The sequence below is a fragment of the Cydia pomonella genome, chromosome 28 (genome assembly GCF_033807575.1).
Source record: "Cydia pomonella isolate Wapato2018A chromosome 28, ilCydPomo1, whole genome shotgun sequence".
Lineage (NCBI taxonomy): Eukaryota > Metazoa > Arthropoda > Insecta > Lepidoptera > Tortricidae > Cydia > Cydia pomonella.
This window is the reverse complement of record NC_084730.1, coordinates 7,543,936-7,562,496: the sequence shown is the minus strand read 5'-3', so window position 1 is coordinate 7,562,496 and position 18,561 is coordinate 7,543,936. Positions and strand designations below refer to the sequence as shown.

At 43.9% G+C, this 18,561-nt stretch overlaps 1 protein-coding gene across 1 annotated transcript in view; it reads left to right on the top strand.

The window, feature by feature from the left end:
* The window catches only part of LOC133532892 (uncharacterized), a 63,131-nt gene that overhangs the window by 24,228 nt on the left and 20,342 nt on the right, over positions 1-18,561 (top strand). The window contains exons 11-30 of the mRNA XM_061871752.1: positions 3,822-3,987; positions 4,102-4,224; positions 5,721-5,905; positions 6,666-6,835; positions 7,742-7,944; positions 8,019-8,192; positions 8,267-8,440; positions 8,515-8,688; positions 8,763-8,936; positions 9,011-9,184; positions 9,259-9,432; positions 9,507-9,680; positions 9,755-9,928; positions 10,003-10,176; positions 10,251-10,424; positions 10,557-10,796; positions 12,049-12,342; positions 14,524-14,649; positions 15,450-15,566; positions 17,928-18,067. Coding sequence (XP_061727736.1) covers positions 3,822-3,987; positions 4,102-4,224; positions 5,721-5,905; positions 6,666-6,835; positions 7,742-7,944; positions 8,019-8,192; positions 8,267-8,440; positions 8,515-8,688; positions 8,763-8,936; positions 9,011-9,184; positions 9,259-9,432; positions 9,507-9,680; positions 9,755-9,928; positions 10,003-10,176; positions 10,251-10,424; positions 10,557-10,796; positions 12,049-12,342; positions 14,524-14,649; positions 15,450-15,566; positions 17,928-18,067 — 3,504 coding nt within the window. The remainder of the gene's footprint in view (positions 1-3,821; positions 3,988-4,101; positions 4,225-5,720; positions 5,906-6,665; positions 6,836-7,741; positions 7,945-8,018; positions 8,193-8,266; positions 8,441-8,514; positions 8,689-8,762; positions 8,937-9,010; positions 9,185-9,258; positions 9,433-9,506; positions 9,681-9,754; positions 9,929-10,002; positions 10,177-10,250; positions 10,425-10,556; positions 10,797-12,048; positions 12,343-14,523; positions 14,650-15,449; positions 15,567-17,927; positions 18,068-18,561) is intronic.

Below are 18,561 nucleotides of genomic sequence, written 5' to 3'. Positions count from 1 at the left end.
TGAATATGAGTTTAATTTTATTGCTAATGTCGACTCCATAGCTCGCTATTAGTCTTACCATGCGATAGAAACTCAAATGCCTAGACATCACTAAAATTGCAATGGCAATAAAAAATATTGGAGGGTTGCAACAATCGGGAATTTAAGACTAGTATTCAGTAGTAACTGGTCTATTGATTGGTATATAAGCCATTAACGTGTTTTAATAAAAAATAAATTCCGTCCTAGATAAAAAGGAAACTGGTTGCATACGGGTTCGGACACTCCAGCCTTTTTTTTTTTTTACCACGACGGTGGCAAACAATCATACGGCCCGCCTGATGGTAAGCAGTCACCGTAGCCTATGGACTACTACTACTATGGACGCCTGCAACTCCAGAGGTGTTACATGCGCGTTGCCAACCCTTTACCTTTACGATAATAATAACGATATATGACTATGATAGTGTTAATTATGGTAATAGCTGTTTATAGTATGTCCCTGAATTATTGTATTATTTTGTCACTTATTGCATTTGTGACAACCCTATACAGGTGTGAAGATATGTATTGTTTGAGAAACATAAAAATCACTTTAAGCTTTAATAAACTTAAACTTCGACTTTAAATCTAAGTGTAAACCTAGAAAAAAATGAAAATAGTACAACAGGGAATATTACGTGAAACTCTGCGTAGGGGGCGCCACTACCACAATCCATGACAATCTGATGGTCTACCGCGAAATATGTAAATCGAAATATCGTTATTGAATGAATGAATGAATGAAAATCATTTATTTCGAGCTAAAAACTCATATAGTGTTAGTACATACAACAATTATTATTTATCTACCTATATATCTAAGTTAGTACAATATAAACAAAACAATAAATACCTAAAACTACTTAACATAATCTATGTCGATGATGCGTTGGACCGTTGGGTTCATGCAGTTGGTTCCAACGCCTCATCAGTGGGCAGTCCACTCTGACGACAAATACGTTTAGGAGACTGTTGGTGCTACCCTGCAACCTATGCAATAGGGATGCCGCTCTTTTACGCATAATAGCGTAAAAGTCATCCGTACGGGCATCGGCGAACATCCCTGATGCACTGCAGTACCGAGGCAGACCCATCAGTATCCTAAACGCATTATTATATTGCACACGCAGCGCATTGTACGATCGCTGCGAGAAGCTGGTCCACAGGCTGCAAGCATAAAAAGACTGACAATAAGCTTTAAAAAGTGTAACCTTTACGTCATTGCTACACTTTGCAAACCTGCGCACCAGCATATTGCATCTGACCGTCAACGCCCTGCGCTCTCGTTCCAAATCAGGATCGTCATTAAGGCTTTCGGTGAGCCATTGACCCAGGTACTTAAACCGCTCTACTCTCCTCAGGGCGGTACCATTTAACTCAACCCTAGGAACTTCCTCTAGTTTCTTGTTGCCGGCCCTGAAGATGAGTAGTTCACTTTTTGTAGTGTTATACCTGAGCCCATGTCTCTCCGCATAATGCTCACATATTTTTAGGAGCTTCCTGAGCGCTCTGATTGAGGGAGCCAGCAGCACCATATCATCAGCGTAACTTATGTTGTTGAGGCAGGTACCGCCAATGTTACAACCAACCTTGGCGCCACTGAGTTCCTCAATCAGCCCGTCCATATATATATTAAATAGGGTCGGAGAGGTTACCCCCCCCTGCCGCACTCCACAGTTCAGCACGTATTCGTCTGAGTGCACGCCTGCCCACCGCACAGAGTTGATTTGGTTGCTGTACCAGTATTCAAAGACCGCTAATAACTCTGCAGGGAGACTGGTCTCGGACGACACCTTGCTCCACAAGATGTCGTACGAGACCAGATCGAACGCTTTGGAAAGGTCCAGAAAACAGGCGTACACTGGACTATCTTGCTTTCCATAGTACTGGACTGTACTTTTTAAACAAAATATGGCAGATTCCGTCGACACTCCTGGCTGGAAACCGAACTGAGCATCTTTAGCCTTATAGTGTTTCCGAAGCTGCCTATCCAGAAGCCTGTCCAGCACCTTAGCAGTAATTGTCGCCAGCGAAATCGGCCTATAATTGCCCAAGTCAGACACATCCCCCGTTTTGTTTTTTATTATAGGCACAACAATAGTTTGCATCAGTGCACTCGGCAGGTACGAGTGACTAACACACAAATTAAACAATAACGCAAGCACTCGCGGAAGATGTGTCCCAGCATACAGCAAGTGCTCGATACTTAGTCCATCGTGTCCCGGTGATTTCCCCGTCTTCATGGTTTTAATGACAGAAGAAACATCACTTACCGAGAAACGAACCGACACACTTGATGGACCCGCACCGAGCACCGGCACAGACCGACTTAGCGACGACTTCACCTGGAAATGCTCTTTAAATAAGTTGGCTATATCAGTGGGCTCACATTTACCCGCAATGCTCACAGGCAGGCTTGGTTTCGGATTAAGTTTACCCGTTTCTTTCCAAAACTTGCTAAAGTTTTTTGCTGAGTGATTTTATTATTTAACCTCTCTCTCACTCTTGCATATTCGAGCGATGAAGAGGCAGATAACTAAATTTGGATTTTCGCGTTTGCCAAAAAACCGCCTTGATGCATCAATGTCATATTTTATTATCTGCGAAAACTTGTCAAAAAACAGTTTAAGGCACATAATGTATAAGTTACTCTATGGTTTTGAAAAGTTGCTAGTGCTGCACTCTGGCGGCAGAACATTGCAGTAATACTCCATATTTATAAATTATTAACAGGTACCAAAAAGTGTTAATGTGGTTATGAACAGTAAACAAGTTGAACAAGTAAATAGTTCAAACTTCTTAGGAGTCACAATAGATGGCAACCTAAACTGGAAGCATCACATAGATAAAATAAAAAAAAACTGACCAGCGCATGTTACGCATTATCAATATTGAATGATATAACCAATGTTGCAAAGAAGGCGTACTATGGAAATATTTATCCCCACCTGACATATGCCATAATATTTTGGGGTAATTCAGTAAACGGTATTCAAACTTAGGTATCTGGAATCTCTTAAACTTTTAAAGATAATTAAATATTAACTCTGACATGTATCTACATTTTAGAAATTTGTGTATTAGTTATGGAACAAAATAACATATTTATAAAGAAAAATGTCTTAAAATATAATATAAATATAAATATGATGATGATAAAGGCAGCGTAAAAACTACACCAATGTTTCATCAAATTAATTGGCTACGTGACTGTTTTTTGTAAATAATGTCAAACGATCTTGATTTTCCTGAGGATCAAAAATGTCTATATGGGACTCATGGCATTTAAGCAACACAAAGATCAGAAATGAGAGTTAAAGTCTGACGCTCGCACTCGACGATTGAAACGCCTCTAACAAAATGATAAGGTGATGTGACGTCACATCATATAAGTCTGTCCTAAATGTATGGAAGATCAAGGAAATTGCCATTTTGACCCTGAAATATTGCGTTTATGTGTATAGTTCTCATACAATTTATTTTTCAATAAAATGTAAGGAATCGAATGGTATCGTTTGCTTTTCTATTTTTGAAAGACAAAAAAAAAATTTTTTTGCGACTTCGGAGCCTTGTATTTTTTTATAATCTCAATAAAATAAAATAAAACCACTTTTTTATAATGGATGGCTCATTTTCTATCCATTTAACTAAATTTTGTTATAAAATGCAACATGTGTCAAGTACCCAATTGTCACATAAAATTGAGAACCATTACAATGTACCTATCAAATACGTATCGAAATTGTGTTTCTCATAGATATATTAAGTTTTAAAAATATTTTATCTTAATTTTTTTTCAGTTTCTCATAAACACCGAACCGGCCACACCACGTAAAGCAAGTCAACCTCCCATAGCAGCCGCGTCTCCTATGAGCAAACGGACGTTGCAACTATTACTACCCCCACCAGAGCCTATAGTCGAAGAACAACCACAACGGGATCATATCGTCGATCATTATCTTAGTCGTAAGTTAAAAATGCCAAATGTACCATATTTAGTACATTTGGCCCCAACCGCACCTATAAGTAAAAAAATTAGGAGTAACATGAAATAGTTGATCCACACTGATTTATTTTCAGAACACTTGTCACAGCAACAGGCAGCCGAAGCAAGCACATCACCAGAACCGGTAAAGAAGGAAACTTCTCGAAACGATGACGACACAGCCGTTGAGTTCACGCAGTCGGAAAATATATTTAAAGGTGCGTAAATAATGTAAATCACCTTCTCATCTTAGCATTTATCCTGCTTGTCTCGGATGCTTTGGAGTTTTTTTTTTTTTTTCCCCAAATACAATTGGGCAGGGCACATAGCCAGGATGAAAAATAACAGATGGACAAAAATAGCAACGAATTGGAATCCAAAAGTTGGCAAAAGAAAAAAAGGGCAAACCAAAAACAGGATGGGAAAAAGACCTCATAGAAACAATAGGAAAAAACTGGAAAGAAATGGCAATAGATAGACAAAAATGGAATAAAATGCTGGACAAATACCTAAATATAATAGAAAAAGGCGATTCGGAAGAGGCCTAGGTCAAAAGACCTTACGAACATGTTCATAGGAATTGTTAATATAATAAGGAATTGTTAAATAGGCTGCCAACAGTTCGTATAATAAAGGCTTTAATTATAAATAATAACATGTAATTTACTTAGGTCAGTTCTGTCAAAAAGGTTTTGGCTGATAAACGTGATAAAAAAGCTATTGGTACAGGTATCCCCTATTATTCATATCTGCTTAAATTCAAGTTTTTCTAAAAACACCCGTCTTTATGTGTATCTTTAGCGATAAGATATTATAAAACTTCGGATGTCGATTTTTTTTAGGAAAAAATGAGTTTCAGCCGATATAACAAAACACGAGCTCATTCTTTTTCAAACGCAAGTTTGGCGAACATAACACAAGTTTAAAATGTACCATACTATTTGTGATAATAAATAAATAAAAAAAAAAGAAAAAAAAAACATATACTCAAGCCAGTCATTACCTAGCAAGTTGCTTGAGCATCACTTTCTATAGGAGTTAGAAGATTTAGTAATTTCTTAAAACTTTGGTGGACAATTTCTCCCAATAGGTCGAGTTTGGGCAGCTATAAAAAAATACGTGTATGTTATTTTAAACTACTCTATAACATATATAAATATAAATCAAATCGGAACCGGACAGTTGGGTACCTTTCCTTGTGAGACAATTTTGAAAATTATTCAGTGGAAATTCTTAATAGAAGTAAAGTTCTAGTGCCAATATAATTAAGAGGGCTGCTAAATGTAGTCTCTGAATTGACTATTTGGAGAACATTTTTTTTTTATACTACGTCGGTGGCAAACAAGCATACGGCCCGCCAGATGGTAAGCAGTATCCGTAGCCTATGTACGCCTGCAATATAATAAATATAATATAATGTTATATATGTAGTCACTTTCCTCTAGAAAATAAAATAAAATGCGATCAGCTAAGGGCGAGTCGAACTCGCGCACCGAGGGTTCCCAACATCGCAAATTTTATTACAAATCAATTTTTTGTAATGTCGACTCTCGTTTGCCTTTTATATAGGATTTCCTGTAATATATAGACATATAAACCTAGACGGTAAAGAACCATTTACTTATTTTTTTATTTTATATTTTTGGCCAATTAGTAGCAAAAGAAATTTTCCAGAAAATTTCCCTAAGTGTAATTTATTTAATTTCAATCCTAGACTTAATATTCGAAGTGCAAGGCCTAGAAGATGAAGCGATATGCGAGATTGGGGCGGAAATCCGAGCGGAGGGAGGGATGCTAGCGGCGGCGGGCGCGGGCGGCACCCACGTGCTGGTGCCGCTGGACTTCGACCACAGCCAGCTGGTCACTAAGAGTGCTGAAGCGGTTACTGTGTTCTGGGTGGTAAGTGTCATATTTTAAACCTTGTTTTTGACCCCCAGACGCAAATGTGTGTTATATGTTTAACACCATTGTCTGTCTGTGGTATCGTAGCTCTCCGACGGATGGACCGATTTCGATACCGTTTTATTACGAGAAAGCCAGTTTCCTTGCGGTGTATGTTTGATAGAAATCGATCCTGTTTTCCAAAATGCTGTAAGGTATTTTTGGCATAAAATTGTTTTTTTAAAGAAATTAGCGTGGGGCGTTTTTAATTTTGATAGTGGATCTTAGCTATTTTTGATAAAAATCTAGCCACCCGTTTGAAGAATATCGGCACCAAAATGAAATAAGGCATTTTTGGCATAATTGTTTTTTTTATTTAAATTTTATATTTAAAAGTTATAATGTCGTATTGCGCAGACTTTGATAGTTTATGTCACCCTAAACGTACGAAACAAAAAAAACCTAACCCTTATGGAAGGTAGAAAAAGAGCAAGGAACAGAAACTCCTTAGGCAGAATTGTTGCAAGTGTCCAGCTGTCAGCTATAAACAATAGTTCCAAACCTCTCCAGAGTAGCGCTAGAGTAGCTAAGAACCTAGACGTTATTGACGGAGTGAAATGCGCTGTCTATGATTAGATTTTTTTTCTCAAGTATTCTAGGTATTGTAGCGCCATCTATTTATGGTTTTTTGTTGGACACTTTTTGGTATATGGAGATTTTGTTCCTTGCCTCTACCTTCCATACTAATCCTATAGTTATTGTCATAATTTATTTACAGAAAGACTGCCTCTCCCAGCAAGCGTTGACTCCCATCGAATACTACCACCGCCCCGTGCACCTCAAGTCCCCGGCCTCCAACCCGCTGCACGGGGTCGTGGCGTGCTTGAGCACTTACAGCGGGGTTGAACGGGCCTTTCTAGATGAACTGGCTAAACTTTGCGGCGCTGTGTAAGTGTCTTTAAGCTATAATTGTCCATATGTAGCCTTCTATCCTAAATCCTAGTCATTTTTGCAGGTTTAAATTGGGACCTTCTAATTCCATACCACTTTAAAATTCGATTTAAATTTGTCCTTTTAAAAGGACATTGGGTTTTGGGAGGTTATATATTGAAGCACTCACTCTGAAAGTCTCAGTTCTTATTTAGAACCCTCTTTAAATCCATAAGAGTTCAAAATTCGCTTTGGAGTTGTCCTTTTAAAAGAACACTGGGACGGAGGTGAAGTATGGCTAAACTTTGCGGTGCTGCAAAAGTGTTTTAAGCTTTAATTGCCCATATATAGCTTCCTAACCTAAATCCTAGTCATATTTGCAGTTTTAAATTGGGACATTCTTATTCCATAAGTCTTTAAAATTCGAATTAAATTTGTCCTTTTAAAAGGACATTGGGATTTGGGAGGTTATATATTGAAACATTCAGTCTGACGGTGTCAGGTCTCCCTCTTTAAATCCATAAGAGTTCAAAATTCGCTTTGCAGTTGTCCTAAAAGAACACTGGGACGGAGGTTAAGTATTGAAGTAGTCTCAGGTCTTTAACCCACTCTCCGGAGTCGCGGCGAGCTTGAGCACCCACAGCGGGGACGAACGGGCATTTCTAGACGAATTAGCAATGCTGTGTGGTGCAGAAAAATTACATTTCGAAAGCGATATTCTCGTGGAAATATAGGATAGTATCAAAGAGTTGGTTGAGCTATAAGCTATCACAAACATTCACATGTAGGTTTGGCGATTTGCTGGTCCGAGATAATGTCCGATTTTGGCGGAACAGGTACAGGAAGAACTTGGTTTTTGCTCTGCAGATGATCCTCATAAAAATCTATATATTGCTGTCATCGTGCAATTTATTTGCCTTTCAGTATGCAACAACGCTTCTGCCGCCGCAGCAACTCCAGCGCGCTCGCCTCCACCCACCTCATCTGCCCCGAGCCCGGCGGCGCCAAGTACTGCGCCGCCAGGAAGTGGGGCGTGCCCGTCGTGCGCGCCGGCTGGCTGCTGGCCTGCGCGCGCAGCGGCGAGCGGCCGGGCGAGGCGGAGCATGCCGTGCTGCCCGAGGCTGCAGGTAACTAGTACTGCCCGCCAGGGGGCGGAGCTCCCCGTGGTCCGCGCCGGCTGGCTGCTGGCCTGCGCGCGCAGCGGCGAGCGGCCGGGCGAGGCGGAGCATGCCGTGCTGCCCGAGGCTGCAGGTAACTAGTACTGCCCGCCAGGGGGCGGGGCTCCCCGTGGTCCGCGCCGGCTGGCTGCTGGCCTGCGCGCGCAGCGGCGAGCGGCCGGGCGAGGCGGAGCATGCCGTGCTGCCCGAGGCTGCAGGTAACTAGTACTGCCCGCCAGGGGGCGGGGCTCCCCGTGGTCCGCGCCGGCTGGCTGCTGGCCTGCGCGCGCAGCGGCGAGCGGCCGGGCGAGGCGGAGCATGCCGTGCTGCCCGAGGCTGCAGGTAACTAGTACTGCCCGCCAGGGGGCGGGGCTCCCCGTGGTCCGCGCCGGCTGGCTGCTGGCCTGCGCGCGCAGCGGCGAGCGGCCGGGCGAGGCGGAGCATGCCGTGCTGCCCGAGGCTGCAGGTAACTAGTACTGCCCGCCAGGGGGCGGGGCTCCCCGTGGTCCGCGCCGGCTGGCTGCTGGCCTGCGCGCGCAGCGGCGAGCGGCCGGGCGAGGCGGAGCATGCCGTGCTGCCCGAGGCTGCAGGTAACTAGTACTGCCCGCCAGGGGGCGGAGCTCCCCGTGGTCCGCGCCGGCTGGCTGCTGGCCTGCGCGCGCAGCGGCGAGCGGCCGGGCGAGGCGGAGCATGCCGTGCTGCCCGAGGCTGCAGGTAACTAGTACTGCCCGCCAGGGGGCGGGGCTCCCCGTGGTCCGCGCCGGCTGGCTGCTGGCCTGCGCGCGCAGCGGCGAGCGGCCGGGCGAGGCGGAGCATGCCGTGCTGCCCGAGGCTGCAGGTAACTAGTACTGCCCGCCAGGGGGCGGGGCTCCCCGTGGTCCGCGCCGGCTGGCTGCTGGCCTGCGCGCGCAGCGGCGAGCGGCCGGGCGAGGCGGAGCATGCCGTGCTGCCCGAGGCTGCAGGTAACTAGTACTGCCCGCCAGGGGGCGGGGCTCCCCGTGGTCCGCGCCGGCTGGCTGCTGGCCTGCGCGCGCAGCGGCGAGCGGCCGGGCGAGGCGGAGCATGCCGTGCTGCCCGAGGCTGCAGGTAACTAGTACTGCCCGCCAGGGGGCGGGGCTCCCCGTGGTCCGCGCCGGCTGGCTGCTGGCCTGCGCGCGCAGCGGCGAGCGGCCGGGCGAGGCGGAGCATGCCGTGCTGCCCGAGGCTGCAGGTAACTAGTACTGCCCGCCAGGGGGCGGGGCTCCCCGTGGTCCGCGCCGGCTGGCTGCTGGCCTGCGCGCGCAGCGGCGAGCGGCCGGGCGAGGCGGAGCATGCCGTGCTGCCCGAGGCTGCAGGTAACTAGTACTGCCCGCCAGGGGGCGGGGCTCCCCGTGGTCCGCGCCGGCTGGCTGCTGGCCTGCGCGCGCAGCGGCGAGCGGCCGGGCGAGGCGGAGCATGCCGTGCTGCCCGAGGCTGCAGGTAACTAGTACTGCCCGCCAGGGGGCGGGGCTCCCCGTCGTGCGCGCCGGCTGGCTGCTGGCCTGCGCGCGCAGCGGCGAGCGGCCGGGCGAGGCGGAGCATGCCGTGCTGCCCGAGGCTGCAGGTAACTAGTACTGCCCGCCAGGGGGCGGGGCTCCCCGTGGTCCGCGCCGGCTGGCTGCTGGCCTGCGCGCGCAGCGGCGAGCGGCCGGGCGAGGCGGAGCATGCCGTGCTGCCCGAGGCTGCAGGTAACTAGTACTGCCCGCCAGGGGGCGGGGCTCCCCGTGGTCCGCGCCGGCTGGCTGCTGGCCTGCGCGCGCAGCGGCGAGCGGCCGGGCGAGGCGGAGCATGCCGTGCTGCCCGAGGCTGCAGGTAACTAGTACTGCCCGCCAGGGGGCGGGGCTCCCCGTGGTCCGCGCCGGCTGGCTGCTGGCCTGCGCGCGCAGCGGCGAGCGGCCGGGCGAGGCGGAGCATGCCGTGCTGCCCGAGGCTGCAGGTAACTAGTACTGCCCGCCAGGGGGCGGGGCTCCCCGTGGTCCGCGCCGGCTGGCTGCTGGCCTGCGCGCGCAGCGGCGAGCGGCCGGGCGAGGCGGAGCATGCCGTGCTGCCCGAGGCTGCAGGTAACTAGTACTGCCCGCCAGGGGGCGGGGCTCCCCGTGGTCCGCGCCGGCTGGCTGCTGGCCTGCGCGCGCAGCGGCGAGCGGCCGGGCGAGGCGGAGCATGCCGTGCTGCCCGAGGCTGCAGGTAACTAGTACTGCCCGCCAGGGGGCGGAGCTCCCCGTGGTCCGCGCCGGCTGGCTGCTGGCCTGCGCGCGCAGCGGCGAGCGGCCGGGCGAGGCGGAGCATGCCGTGCTGCCCGAGGCTGCAGGTAACTAGTACTGCCCGCCAGGGGGCGGGGCTCCCCGTGGTCCGCGCCGGCTGGCTGCTGGCCTGCGCGCGCAGCGGCGAGCGGCCGGGCGAGGCGGAGCATGCCGTGCTGCCCGAGGCTGCAGGTAACTAGTACTGCCCGCCAGGGGGCGGGGCTCCCCGTGGTCCGCGCCGGCTGGCTGCTGGCCTGCGCGCGCAGCGGCGAGCGGCCGGGCGAGGCGGAGCATGCCGTGCTGCCCGAGGCTGCAGGTAACTAGTACTGCCCGCCAGGGGGCGGGGCTCCCCGTGGTCCGCGCCGGCTGGCTGCTGGCCTGCGCGCGCAGCGGCGAGCGGCCGGGCGAGGCGGAGCATGCCGTGCTGCCCGAGGCTGCAGGTAACTAGTACTGCCCGCCAGGGGGCGGGGCTCCCCGTGGTCCGCGCCGGCTGGCTGCTGGCCTGCGCGCGCAGCGGCGAGCGGCCGGGCGAGGCGGAGCATGCCGTGCTGCCCGAGGCTGCAGGTAACTAGTACTGCCCGCCAGGGCGCGGGGCTCCCCGTGGTCCGCGCCGGCTGGCTGCTAACATAAATATAACCATTTAACCAATATGGAGCATTTAGTTACAATTTAGAACTTTTGTTCCATATAATAAACTTAATATATAATATACCCCTAATTTGACCCGAATCTACCGACGCAATTGGCGCAAAGTATACAGCCGCGAGGAAATGGAGAGGGGATGGGATCCCTGTAATCTGTGCCTCTTGGCTGTTGCCACTATTGGCGGCAGGAAGCTGCAAAAAAAATTGGAATCTTATTTTTTCCATTGTACTTCAATATTCATTCAATCATATAGTTCATTTTGTCCTTTTAAAAGAACATTAAAAAGAAAGATTTTGGGCTTGTTCCGAGACTAGCGTTAGAGTGGACGAGGCGGCTGTTGGTAAAATAAAATTGGAACCTTCTTTAATACCTTTTAGATCAAACTGCATTGTATTGTCATTGTGTTTTCGGGTAATTTCGGAAATTGGGTAATCCCAAAAAACATGTTAAAATTCATATTATATATTAACAAGTCACTTTTCAGAATTATCCGGCATTTTTTAGTGCTTCTCCTTTCGGGATCACCTGAATACAGTTTAATTATTTTTGTCCTTTTAAAAGGACATTGAGATTTAGAAGGATATGTTCAATATTTTGGCTTATGCGGAGAGCGGGATAAAGTGGATGAGGCGGAGCATTCCGTAGATCTCGAGGCTGTTACTACAACATAGATGAAGTATGCAACATTTGGTCAAAGTATAGAAACCTATTGTACGAGGTCCAAAATCAACACCAGACTATACCACCACTTTATTTATTATTTACATTTTTGCTGCACACTGCGTATAACACTCATTGCATGATTTGATTTTGAGCTTTAGACCTTTGTTGGACCTTTTTAACGTTGAGAACAAAGTGCCAGCTTTTGACTAATTCGGTAATTAATTTTCTTAAACGATAAATTGCTAAGTTGTGACTTTAAATGCAAAATATTACATACGTTATTCCAAATAATTTTACAAATATTTTAGTGTTAATTGCCAACAAAAACAACCATAATTAAATTCGAAAATGGCTACTACTAATGCCATCTATCGGCGAACTAAGTCAAACTGTGAAGTACTAAAGAAACGGTTTCAACACTTTGGTTAGAAGCCATTGCAATACGGCGGTCTTGCTGGTTTTTATCTATCTATAAATCACTATAATTAATATTATAAAATTGTTACAGACTCGTCTCACGTTCAGCAGAATACACTAGTAAACGCAGCAGAAACACCTGAACCCAAAAGAAGTATTCCTCAACCTGAAGAAAAACCAGAACCACAAACAGAAACACCGGAACCGGAAAAAAGACCTAAACCGAAATCCAAAACTCCAGAACCTGAACTGAAGAGCAAAACACCAGAACCTCAAGATTTAGATGCAAATGTGGGGCCTGAATTCGAACAGATACCTCCCGAAGTTGGTACCGCTGTGTCGCCGCTGCAGACCAAGAAAAAGTTTACTGTCAATACTAATAAAAGTAAGTTTTGTATTTACTTATACTTTACCCATCTCGGCTCAATGGTCCGGACATTTGGGAGACGTGCGCGGAGCCGAAGCCAACACGTAGAGGCCTTTTGATACTTGAAATGTAAGGGGTACACACGCAGAGGCACCCGCCAGGGTGTAAGGACTATTGAGATTCGAGGCTATTGGATGAAAGCGATGGACTATAGTCCTCTATCTTTAGATATTTAAAAGAATGTAAACAAACCACCATAGAATTTTATCTTACATTTCTTACAACAGATATAAATTACAATCATTCAAAATACTTAAAACTAGGGAATAAATTCGTTATAAATTAAACTTAACCTAAACTACACCCTAAAAACTATTCGAACAACCCACCCCGCATCGTTCTTGGCGCAAAGGTGCCAACCACAATTAGGTATTTAATAAGGCAAGAAAATTCTTCAAGTCAATTCATTTAACTTGATGTGTCAAAACTTACAGAAGTTTTACTACGATATCTGGGGGCACGGTAGTAGTAGTAGTAGTAAAATTATAAAATTGTCTTGTCTTAAAAACGAAGAAGAGTACATTGAGTTATTATTTATACCCTAACCCTAATTTATAATTAAATTCCATCAAATCTACCAAGAAATGTCACTGTCACAATGACATCTGTCAACGTCAGTATGACGGACCAGATGTCACCAACCTTTTTGGAATCATAAAAAATATTATTACGAACATAATAAAACCGTTTTTGTATGGAATACAGAAATTACGTCAAAATATGTGACCGAAACCCGATTTCGGTCACTCCATTTTCTATACCTTTAATGAAACGCTGCCAACTACATAAATGAAGGGTTTTTGTTAAATGTGTCGCCTGTACTTCGATTCTTAGATGTTTGTTATGTTAGTTATGTATATAAGTAAATATTTATTCACTATAAGTACAAAATTACGCACTTAATCTTTAAGCACTTATCATTTATACAGTACAAGCCTTACTCAGTTGGGGACTAGAGTATTTATAAAACATGCTGGGTACGCTGGGTGAGGTGGCATCTCCATACAATTTATAATCTTAAAATGCCAAATCTCGCAAAATTGTATTTAGAGATGACATCTGTTCTTTTCTGATTACCCTTTCTGTTTGAAAAAGACGTCAGATGCCGAATGAAGTGACAACTTGACTTGACAAGTGAGTGTCATGGCCGGCATAAATCTATCATGGTAACCATAACGGCGTATTACACTATCCTGTAGTTCACGTTTTCGAATTTACGTATTAAGGTATAGTAATAATACTAATAATACACATCTTAAGACGATAATGTTATTGTATTAAAACGGAATACCAAATGTTGTGTAGACCTGACGTAGTATATAGTATTCATAATTCAATATTAATTTATGGGACTGCTTTTTTAATAAGTCTAATTATTTGAACTTAGCATTTAAATGTTGTATTTCAAATTAGTAGTAAATTATTTATTTACGTGCATTCCTTCGCCAATAATATATTTACTATTTATGGAACGTTTCATTTTACTGGCAACACAGTGGTAGATTTGATGGAATTTAATTATGATTCAGGGTATAATTATTATTTTTACTCTGAATAAAAACATATTTTTACAAGCAAACCCTTGATTGATCACTAGTATATAAAACTAGCATCGATAGTCGAGTTATCGATACAGGAACTCCCTACTTGTCAAACAATTTTGCCCCATGGATTCCTATGTCTCAAAATTCAAATTCAAAATTCAAAATTCAAAAATGTATTCTGCAAGTAGGCCTCAAGGGCTCTTTTACAAGTCAATACAACATTTATAGTAACATCATATAGTGACATGAAAAATACATAACAACATTTATAAATACAACAGCCAATACCTGGGTAAACATTACATTATAATAATCTTAAAATAAATAATTACTACAATACAATAGAGATGTATAGTCTCTATGGTTAAAAACACATTAAATCTGGAGATGTAAAAGGTCCCCAATGTCAGAGTACTAATACTAATAAAATTTGGAGATGTAAAGTCTCTCCAAGTGTCAAAATAAAATTTATACTAAATAAATAAACCGCGTCTGGACTGTTAAACTAGCAGTCTCATAAACTAATGCTACATTGCTTCTGAATTAATTATTATTATTCTGCTTCTGCTTGTGAATTAATTATTATTATTTGTAGACGAGCAATTTGAGGGTATGTCCCCCGCGTCGAGATTCATCGCGATGCGTCGCATGGGAATGTTCAGTGACCATGACGACAGTTCCAAGGAAAACACACCGAAGAGACCTGGAAACGAATCTGACAGTAAGCTCATCATCATCTACTTGGAGTTATTCTCGTTTCGGTGAACCGTTTATCATATAGCACACGTTACACTTCTCATTTTGAGCAAACCAGTGGGTTCGTTTCAGCAAAGATAATTTGAAATAGACGTGGATTTTCAAAGAAAACTTTGTAGCCGCGGTAAATTTACTGCCATCTTTCGACACATGATTAAAACTTTTAGAACGCCATTTGACTTTGATCCTTATTTCTTCACTGATATGTGTTTAATTTATTATATCAAAAGTGGCGCCATCTAAGTAGAGCATAGGCCAAAGGTTATTGCTCGAAACGATGCCGCCATACCTTTGGCGATATTTAACAAATTAAACATATATTATCGGTGAAATAATAAAGTCAAATGGCGTTCTAAAAGTTTTAATCATTTGTCGAGAGATGGCAGTAAATTTACTGTGGATGCAAAGTTTTCTTTGACAATCCACCTCTATTTCAAATTCTTTTGGTTCTAGGAACCACCACCGACGACATCTCCTTTTCGGAAGGATATTTGGCAATGATAACGAACGAAAAGTCTAAAGCTCAACAATTTTCACCTAACATTCGAATTAACCGGAACTCTATTTTCAACTCCTTCTGCTTGTAATATTAGTTATAAATTGTTAAGCGATACACTTTTCGTCTGTCGCGACACTCGTGACATCTAGTGTCAATCAGCAGTACCGATAAATTCGCTACTTGACGCTAGATGTCGACTGCGAAAATAATAAGCGTTTTGGTAACAAAACTGATGTGTGGAGTGAACGCTTATTTCTCATCCATAGGCGAGATCCTCTCAAGCCCCAACCTGAAAGGCTTCAGTCCAAACACGAGGAAAAATCTACAAGCCATCAGGAGAGGCGAAATACCTGATGGACCAATCAAGACGCCTAATAATCCATGTAAGTACCTATATTAGAAATAAACTTCGCTCTCTTTTCCTTATTAGTAGTAGTAAGGGTCACGGCTCCTCGCCGCATCATACTGATGCTGGAGACTTAATATCTTCATCATTAGACCGTTGACTACTGACTCTTTCACTTTTCGAGCTGTTCGGTCTTCGGTTTCGGAGCTGAAAAATCATTACTTGCCTCTTTCTTAATGTGCCGCTGTGTTATATTATGTATGTATGTATATTTAGATATGTATCTAATATTTATTTATTTTAATATAAGTATGTATTGTTTATATTGATATGTTTATTTAAATTGTAAATGTACTGTATGTACTGTCTGCTTGATGTATGTGTAATTTTCCTATTCCTCTAATTCATTCGTGCACTACCTGTTCTAAAAACTTACTGGTCTTTATATCCTGCTACCCTAAGGTTGTCTGGAAGAGATCGCTTACAGCGATAAGACCGCCTGTTGCTACCTTTCTTTACATTGTTAATCTGTTTTTTAAATTTGTTTTCTTTGTGGTGCAACAAAGAATATTTTACTTTACTTTTTTACTTTACCGTTTACCCAATCGCTTTTAAAGAGCTTACTCCTCTGTCGGAAACCTCGGCCAATGGTCATACTGTAGCCGGCTAACTAAAGCTGTAATAACTAAATGAAACCAGGTTTTTATAGTAAAAATATAATTGTAAAAATATGTACAATAAAATAAACTAATATCTGTCAGTACGCGAGTCTACTCTAAAACAATAAAATATCGTCACTGGCCTTAAAGTTCTTGAATCTTCATCGAGCCAGACGATGAATCCTGGCAGCAGGTGCTACCGAGGGCTACGCGGTCCCACCAGGCGCAAGCAGATGAAAACATCAGCAGCGATTGTCAAGAAATAAGTAGTCTCCAATTTATACGAGAAGAAAGGGGTTCTTAAATTTCGGGTCGGAACCTAACCCAAGCCTCATTCAGTTACGAGAACCAGTGACGTACAAATAAGACTCGGATTAGGTTAAAACACAAGCAGAACTTAAACTATTATACATATGTACAATCTTTACCTGCGTTAGGGGCAGCCCATTAAGTAAGATTTTTTTGACGACCGGTTTGGCCTAGTGGGTAGTGACCCTGCCTACGAAGCTGATGGTCCCGGGTTCAAATCCTGGTAAGGGCATGTATTCGTGTGATGAGCATGGATATTTGTTCCTGAGTCATGGGTTTTCTATGTATTTAAGTATTTATAAATATTTATATATTATGTATATCGTTGTCTAAATACCCTCAACACAAGCCTTATTGAGCTTACTGTGGGACTTAGTCAATTTGTGTAATAATGTCCTATAGTATTTATTTATTTTAAATAATAATACAGCGTTTAAGCTTTAATAACATTAGATAAATGTAATTTGAGTCGTGCGATTCGCCTTCAAATTGTCGAGAAAATTTCACCCGAAGAAAACAAAAGACGAGCGAAAAGGGCATATTTTTTTATTACCGGCCAGTGCGCGCGGTGACTGCACCATACAGGTTTGCCATGTTGCAATACTCACGTATTACTTATTGTACGGACTGACGTCTGTTTATCTGACACGGTTATTATTATTACGTACATTTTACGTGCCCCTCCCCTGCAAAAGTCGACAGACTGGTTTGTACAGAAAACTACAGACAAGGCGTCTTCGGTTGGTGGTCGGTTAAATACTCAGAATACAGAATTTTTACTCTTGGAGACCCTATACATCTCTAAGCATACTTTGATAAACTATATATATTTTTTTAGTTGTGACAGAGATATTTTTTTTTTCTGTTCGTTTTTTTTTAAATATTAGTTTTATTTATTTATTCGACATTAAGATACTTTATACATCTCTAATAGTACTTTAGTTTGTATTGATATTTTCTGTTAATTGTATTTTATAAAATTGTTGATGTGCTTTTCTTTGCTTGTATGTAAATGACATGTTGACGTGTAAAAGTGCCCATGTGGCCTATTTGCTGAATAAATGTTGAAGTTGACTAAATCTTCGTCAAAATAAATATTTATAAAACAATTGAAATCTAGTCTGTCTTTCTGAAATTCGGGTTAAAGATATTTATTATTCTCAAAAGAAATGAACATTTCACTTCATGAGACTTAATAACTATTTACATACATGCCATGCAATTGCACCCGCGAGCATTGATTTTATGCTTACATTATTCACAAATATCTCAATAACAAAGTTCACAAAGACAATAGTGGGTAGTTATGGCACTGCGACAAATAGAGGGACTAAAATACAATATCCGCACGCACACTGCACTTTGCGCTCGGTCTAAATCAATATATTAATGTGATAAGTTTTCTGATAATGTATAAACTTGTCGAGCAGTCGACAACAGGATCCCGACGCCGGACAGCGCCTTCGGCGCCGCGCTGCGGCCCGGCCGCCCGCGCATGTCCGTCGACGCGCGCAAGCTGCTCTGGGAGTTCGTCGACGGCCTGCCTACTAATGAATCCCGTACTGAAATGGTAAGCATATATGAATAATTCAATAATTTTACGTTGTGGTCCTAAGTGGGATCCCTGAGGTACCCCGTACGAAATTAGCATTGAAGACCAGAAATGCCGAAGTCCTATAGGAGACCCCTGAGGGACTCCGAATTGACAGCGACTTCGGCGTCGCGCTCCATCCTAGCCGTAAACGGATGTCCGTCGACACGCGGAAACTGCTCTAGGAGTTATGGTCTATCTACTAACGAATCCTGCAGTGAAATGGTACGCATTAATTAGGCTACATTGTTAAATAATTTATCGTTTAAACGGGACCTCTGACTTTAAATCATGTGAATAGAGCTCTTAATTTCGATCCTTGAGGCACTCCATACGAAATTACCATTGAAAACGAGATGTATTATTAATTACTTTTTCACAAGACACGATACCTTGGAATTGTACTGCCTAACTGTAAAGCAAAACCATTTAAAGTAGAATTAAATATAGTTGTAAAATTATTTAAAATAGAG